This window comes from Channa argus, chromosome 5, assembly GCF_033026475.1.
Source record: "Channa argus isolate prfri chromosome 5, Channa argus male v1.0, whole genome shotgun sequence".
Lineage (NCBI taxonomy): Eukaryota > Metazoa > Chordata > Actinopteri > Anabantiformes > Channidae > Channa > Channa argus.
Genome location: NC_090201.1, coordinates 2,337,663 through 2,345,277, shown reverse-complemented (window position 1 = coordinate 2,345,277; position 7,615 = coordinate 2,337,663). Strand labels below are relative to the sequence as shown.

Sequence of the window (7,615 nt, the reverse complement as noted above, 5' to 3'; positions counted from 1 at the left end):
CCGGTAAATGCCAACATCCCTTCGGCTCCTCATCTATGCCAGAACTCTCCACTCGTTAATTACACTTCAGACAGTTTATAAAGGTTTTACCTACATTGATGTTTTTACAAGAAAATGAACATCCTGCTTCAAAATATTCTGGGAAATCCACTTATGTGTCTCCTGTTGTGGTTCTCCACCCTTTCCGTTCAATTTTATGTTCATTCAGTTTCCTTTTTGCTTTAGCACGATAAGGGGGAGGAATCAAAGTCAAATGTATTCTGCTAGAACTGGCTGCTTTTAGAAAAAAAATCTATCTAATACAAATATGTAGACTTTCTGTTTAGTAGTAAAGATTTTATTTGTATATATATGTTATTTTGAAAGGGGTTTTGGCAATTTAACTTTAAGTTTGAATATTTTTTTGATGGAATGGCACAAAACGTACCAGTGAGACACTGGCGCAAAAGTGAAATTAACTTTTGAGAGTGACAATAACATATTTAGTAAAATGGCATCTTTCATAAGTGAAGAATCACTGAAGCCTCTTGTCACATTTGGCACAGTACTAACTTCAGTTACCAGCTGAGTTGGTCGCTGCTTTGTGCCACATGTGCTCCTGCTGCTCCCCCTGCTCCCCCAAAACCACCAGTCCAAACCCATGGTCTGTTCCTGTGCTGCAGACTTGGGAGTTTTAGAAAACGTATTAAAATGTGCACTTGAACAAGCCTTGTTGTTCTTTTTCTAATCAAGAACACGTCGCTTAAATGATGGTTGAACGTTTAATAAATATGATTTGTTACTAAATTGCATTTATTTGTAGAATGAACCTCTCAGTAGAACGAATATCTGCACAACGCAGCTTGTTATCACTGTTTGACAACAGGGCGTGTGTGTGTGTGTGTGTGTGTGAGTGTTACTGTGCTCGGGTTCGACCAAATCCAAATAAAGTCACGTTGATATTCTGGCAGCAGGTAAATGCATGTATGTGGATGACGTTTGGTGGATTTTATTATGCATGTGTAATACTGACATTGTTTTTACCGGAAATAAAACCTCGCAATAGTTCTACGAAAGTGTGTGATGTTGTGTGTTTTCACGAGTGTCTGCACGCCCCCTCCCGCTGTGTAACACGACGGGTTTACAGCTTCAGAGTGGGCGGTAGCTGCTCTGGTTTCGTGTCACTCCAGTTGACACGCTTCACACGCCGCTTTTCAGATACGATGTCTGATCCGAGAGCCAGTGAACACTAGCTGCTCTGTTACTGTAGTGAAAGAACTTCAGAGCCAAGAGAAACGCGAAAGATGTCTGGGAACATAACGCAGTCGGCCTGCGAGGTCATCAACCTGAACTTTACGCACAACTTTCTGCCGCCCGTGTACATCACTGTGTTCGTCGTGGGGACTCTGTCCAACATCTGGGGGCTGCGTAGCGTGTGCAGCAGCTGGGAAAACATCGGAAGCATCAACATCTTTATGCTCAACCTCGGGGTGGCGGACGTCCTGTACCTGTTCACGCTGCCGTTCCTCGTGCACTATTACGCGCGTAACAGCAAGTGGCAGTACGGCCAGCCATTCTGCAAGGTGACTCGGTTCTGCTTTAACCTCAACCTTTACGGCAGCATCGGGTTCCTCACCTGCATCAGCTTCTACAGGTACCTGGGCATCGTGCATCCCATGAAAATGATGGGGAAAATAACCGGCAGACACTCACTGGCCTTAAGCGCCGTGGTCTGGATTCTGGTCATTATTCAGACCCTCCCTGACATGTTCTTTGAGAAAAATGACCGAAGCTCTCCAGACTCGTGTTTCGACACGACCTCCAACGAGATGATAAAAAGCTACCTGCCGTACAGCATTGGCTGGGCCGTCACAGGCTTCGCCCTGCCCCTCGTTATCATTCTGGTCTGCTATGGACACATTGTTGTGGTCCTCGCCAAAAAAACCAACGTCAACTCTCTGCTGAAGCAGCGCTGTTTGAAGCTGGTGGTGATCCTGGTGATACTGTTCTCAGTCTGTTTCATCCCCTACCACGTGTTCCGGAATGTGAACCTGAAAACCAGGATTATGAAACAAGACGGGGTTTGCTACGCCAGCTTCCACAGAATTTACATTCTGCACCAGGTTGGCAGATGCCTGGCGTGTCTCAACAGCGCGATCAACCCTCTCATTTATATAGTTGGGAACGATGATTTCCTCATGAAGTTTCATGTCTTCAATAAGAGAGCCCGGCTGTCTCTTGCCAACCTGAAAGGCGCAATAATTTACCGGAAACCGATGGAAGAGGTGCACGACTCTCCGTCAGACAGGGTTGCGTCTGCACCGAGCCCATGAAAGGATAAGACTCACAATCAGCTTACACAAGACAAACTTCCGTGGGGCCACACTCCCTGCATATCACGCACCGCAAGCACTTCCACTTTCTCATGACCGACATGCATCAATTAAAGGAACTGAATGATTTTTTTTACGCATCATCCAGTCACCACGGTCTGAGCGCAGAGAGGAAAAGACGCTGACTGCTGCAGGATGTTGAATCTGATGAAAGATTTGTTGAGCTGAAGCTTATACCAACCCCCATTAACTTCGGTGATTTAAAGCGTCGTGTATTGAGTATCGTAGCCCACCGTGGTGCTGTTCACGTTGTGCACATTGTGTGTATTTTTGCGTGCTTCGAAACTGATGAACGGTGACTGCCTTTCTTAAGCACTGGCAGGGACTTGTTGGAGATTTGCACTACCTATGCAGTGTTACACATGAAGCCTCTGATGTAGGCCCATGGGTTCGGGAAAAGAAAAGCACTTGTTTGATTTGTATGGCAGCCTGCAGCCGTTATAGTGTAAGTTTGTTCAGAGAAGAAACTGACTGTTAAACACGTTGCATTTAAAGCTTGAATCAAATAAACCTGAGTGTTAAGCAAAAAGTGCTAAAGTGGTAATTGTGCAGAAACCCTCATAATCAAATATTGTTACAGATTATTGAACGTGTTTTATTTGCTACTTGAATTTATACATACATGTACTTTTCGTTATATTTATGGATATACTTTAAACCTATCTATCTTTATGTCTGTTTATCTATTGACGGGGGAGTTTCCATGTTGTAGGAAATTACCTGAAGACTTTCATGTGTGGCGTTGACCTGAGCTTCAGTAAAATTCTCTGTTGAATAGATGTGTGAATTGGCAAATGAATCATTGATAACTGTCCAGCAGTTGTTCTAGATAAACATGTCCTTTCTTTATCCAGTGCAGCCAATTGTGATTAAGGTGCAGGTGCGGATCTGCAGAAAGCAACTTTGTAAATCATGGTTACGCAACTGTGTTAAAGGTATTTATCTGCACTCTGTTATTCTCACAGAGTGCTGAGAGAATTTCAGGAGGCTGAGGCTCCTGCCTCTGCCTGCCTTCACGACCAATCTTTGAACTTGATTGGAAACAGACCGTGTTTGCATTTTGGCAGCGAAACTTCCAAATTTGATTTTCAGCAGCAGCTGCAGTTGTAAAAAGGTCTGTCTGCCGTTTCTTTGAAATCAAGATCAGTAATACTGCTTTGAAGTCTAACTTTACTGCATAAGCCATTAAAATACTGTTTGCTTGCTATAGGGACTGTTGAAAACACAGACAAAAAACATTACAACAGTATTGTAAGAAGCATTTAAAATGAACAAGGGGCCAAAACATAAGAACCACCTCTTCTCTTAATGCACTCCAAAAAGAATGACACCATACATTGCATTAGAAAACACATGTGTACTTAATGTTTTGCCTGATCAGTGTATGTGTCAGTAGGAGTCGGGGTATTTATTTGTGCCTGCTTCATACCCCTGGTGTAAAGTAACAGAGTACATTTACTTGCATACAATGCCTTTCACTGTGCCTTTTCACAATGGGATTAGTAATAAAGATCACAGTATAATCATCAGGCTTTATTAAGCACCTTTTGTGAAACAAGCTACCCACCAGGACAAAACACAGGACTGTGAAAGCAGCGTCTAACGTCATGGAAACAGGCTCCATCATTAGCAGCTTCAGCATTAAAGTAATAAACACATTAATCCATCTGTAATTATCATCCAGTAATATGATGTGGAAGGGGATGTTCTCCGTAAAGATTTTGCCACTTCGTTTTTAGAGCTAATACTTTTGTGCTTTTACTTAAGTAGCGTTTTTTTCGAATGCAGGACGTTTTCTTGTAACATAGTGAAGTATTTCTACAATATTGGTATCAATACTTTTACTTTTTACACCCTTGCTTCATTCAACCAAATCTGGCTGCTTTCATCAACAGGTTTTGAACAGTTTCATTAAGGTGTGGACCAACCACAAACACGTAGGCTGACAGATTTCCACACCTCAGTTACTCTGTGGCTTTATTTAGCCAGTCCTTGTTAATTTGTATTTTGTAACAGATAAATAAATCTAAACAAACCAATCTGTTATTAAAAAGAAGATTCCGCAGGTATGAGACCGTGCTGTGACCCACAATAAGTAAAATTCCAATAAATACAGTACTTGAGGATATTGCATCAGTTCTAGGGAGCATCTGCTTTCATCCTTTTGTGGGGGATTATATGAAACTCTAGCTCGGGAATCAGAAAGAAATCTGTCCCCCTCATGTCTGATGGTGTAACACAATAAACCAGGAAATGAGGGTCAACACAATGGAGCTGGTCGATGTCTGCACCCTACGAGAGTTGCACTAAATGATTATTAGATCCACGTCCTCATTTGCCCCAGCAGCTAACATGTGAGTCTCAGGCTTGCCGGGGAAAAAACAACTCTAGCTCTCACTTGAATCTGGTTCATAAATCAGTCCTGACTATAAACAGGAACATTATTATACAATAAGGATAAACTTTGTGTGTCGGACATTCCCACAGTCCATTGAAATGTACACAAAAGCCATAAGTGAGTCGGGAAGGCAGCAGGATAAAAATTCAAGAAGTGTTTCCTGATTTGTCACAAATATGGACAACCCTTTTCCAAGGAAGGTATTGTGGTATTGCTGCTGAAGACTGAGGGGTGTGATGTAATTACTATTTGGCCACATTACAGGAACTTACGAGTATGGAGCATCATTCTTTCTTAACAGTTGCAAAATGACTTTCCTGTGTTTGCAGACTGTGTCATGTTTTTTAGCATGTTTCAGAAATTCTCCCTTCTTATTCAGCAGAGTCAGAGCTCATTCTATCCGCTTCCTATGTGGCTTTGTGGTGTCTGAGCCGGATCTCCACAGATAAATATTAACAATTTACTTGTTTCCTCCAGCTCCATTTATTCCCTGATTGTGTAAACACTGTGTGGTAAGAGAAACAGAAAACGGCTGGATGAATGCACTTAGTGAGAATTGTCTTGAGACTTTATGCTTCTATACCTTAGTGTGGAACATTTCAGTCCACTGCTTTTATTGGGCAGCTTGGAGTAATAAACAAATAATGTGTTCCAGTAATATGAAGAGTTTAGAAAATGTTTTGTTTAAATGAAGCAGAAAACACTACAGTTGAAAATTAGTTTAGAAATTGTCGACTATTTTGATGATTGAAAAAAAATTGTATTGCAGCAAATTGTTAATTGCAGCTTATCAGTAATTAATATCTGGGGCGACTGTGATGCAGGAAGGTAAAGCGGTCGTCCACCAATCTCGCAGTTGTTGGTTTGATCCCCGGCTCCTCCGGTCACACGTCGAAGTGTCCTTGAGGAAGACACTGCCCAACTTAGTGAGTGTTTGCCAGCTGCATAGCAGCTCCCCCATCGGTGTATGAGTGTGTGTGATTGTGAGTGTGAATGGGTGAATAAGAAGCAGTGTAAAGTGGCAATAGGTAGAAAAGTGCAATTTTTTTTAAATTTTTTTTTTGTCCTTTTTGGCTTATCCCGTGAGTTCAGGGTCGCCACAGAAGATCATTGTCCACATGTTGATTTGGCAGTCTTTTTACGCCGGATGCCCTTCCTGACACAACCCTCCCCAATTACTACCGGGCTTGGACCAGCACTGCACTGCTGGGGAGGGGGGCTGTTAGGGGATCAGTGTCTTGCCCAGGGACACTTTCCACATATAGCCAGGGCCGGGGATCAAACCACTTACCACTGTTTTTCACCCTGTGGTCCGTGGACGTCTTTACCAACAGATCTACAGCTGCCCCTGGTAGAAAAGTGCTATATAAGTGCAGAATGTACCATTCTGTACCTGTTGACTTTTCATACTATTCACAATTTGAATCTGATTAGTAATAATAATATGAAAGTAAAAGTCTGTAGCAGGTATATGAAGAGACACAGGTGTCAAACCTACTGGTGTCAAACCTACTGCATCTCCTTCCACCATTGGCTTTACAAGGTGGATGGAGAAGCAATATGATTGACTTTGATACAAGAAGTTGATCTATTCCTTTATCTATTACTGTCCTTTTGTCTCTCTTTGTTTATATATTGTTTCTTTTTTAATTTAAATTAATTTATCATGTTCTTAACATTTTTATTGATTATAAATCTTGTTAATTTTTAATCCTTTATTCATGCGCATTGGTCTCACCTTCTTATATTCTCATGCTTGTATGTGTTAGCATGACTTTTCTATTTTTAACTTTAACTTCATTATCTCCATAAAAAAGAAGTATATTAATCACTGTTTTGACTCTTTATCCTATGTTGCTTGTACACCTTTTTCAACTTCCAATCATCTGTAAAGCACTTTGAACTAGACTATCTGTAGGACAGATGCTATATAAATGACGTTTTGATGGATTGATGGAGACCATGGTCATGGTAAAGAAACAACACAGAGTAAGTAGTTGGTGGGAAGCGTATCATGATTTTACTGTACTGGTGCAGGCGGATGCCATCCAGCCATCCTGACACCTGTCATATCAGAAAACTGATTTATTTTGCTAACAGTGTTTTAAAAGGCATCATATGATGCTGTCATGCTGATATTACATCAGAAAGTGCGTTTACTTTCAATGTCATTCTAGTGCACACCTGCATATTTAGCTGTTTAATTTGGAGGACCGAGGATTTAATTCCTGACCTGAGTCTATAATCCATTCATTAGAGAGGTAGGGTCCACTCTCAACATGTGTGAAGTCTATCACAGGGCTGACACAACACAGCCATACAGTTATGAACAACAATGAAGGCTTTCCTAGATATCAAAGAAGAATCAGGATGTAGAGCAACGCCCGGGTCAACCTATGCACACCATTCACACATCTGGGGAAAGAACAAACACACAGGAGGACTATTACCATGGTAGAAAAGAAAATATTTTCTACCAGACTTTCTAATTTAAGTATGTATATACAATTGCTGCTTCCTCAAAAAAAAAAAAGAAAAGAAAACTTTGTTTATTAAAAGAAATTCTGTTTATTTAAGCCATAAATCCCAGTTCTCTTCAGTGTACTGTTGCTTTCTTCAGAGGTTCTGCTGATGTTCAAGTTTACCCTTTATTCAGAGTGCGTTGTGTGTTGATGGATAACATTAGCTTAGTCATGTTGCCTACATTTATTTCATCTGCCGGGATACACAGGGTCACTCTATGCCCTCCCCACATAGAGCCCCCAAATAATCCTAATCAGCATATGGTAACAAGTTTGTTCCAAGTGAACTGCAGGCCAAATGCAAAGTCTACATTGTTTCATAG

At 41.3% G+C, this 7,615-nt stretch overlaps 1 protein-coding gene across 1 annotated transcript; it reads left to right on the top strand.

Annotated features, from left to right (window-relative positions):
* The first annotated feature begins 1,147 nt into the window (after positions 1-1,147).
* Positions 1,148-3,151, top strand: LOC137127200 (P2Y purinoceptor 1-like). Its single transcript, XM_067503860.1, has one exon. The coding sequence runs from the start codon at positions 1,284-1,286 to the stop codon at positions 2,310-2,312; it is 1,029 nt and encodes a 342-aa protein (XP_067359961.1). The 5' UTR covers positions 1,148-1,283; the 3' UTR covers positions 2,313-3,151.
* The last annotated feature ends 4,464 nt before the right edge of the window (positions 3,152-7,615 follow it).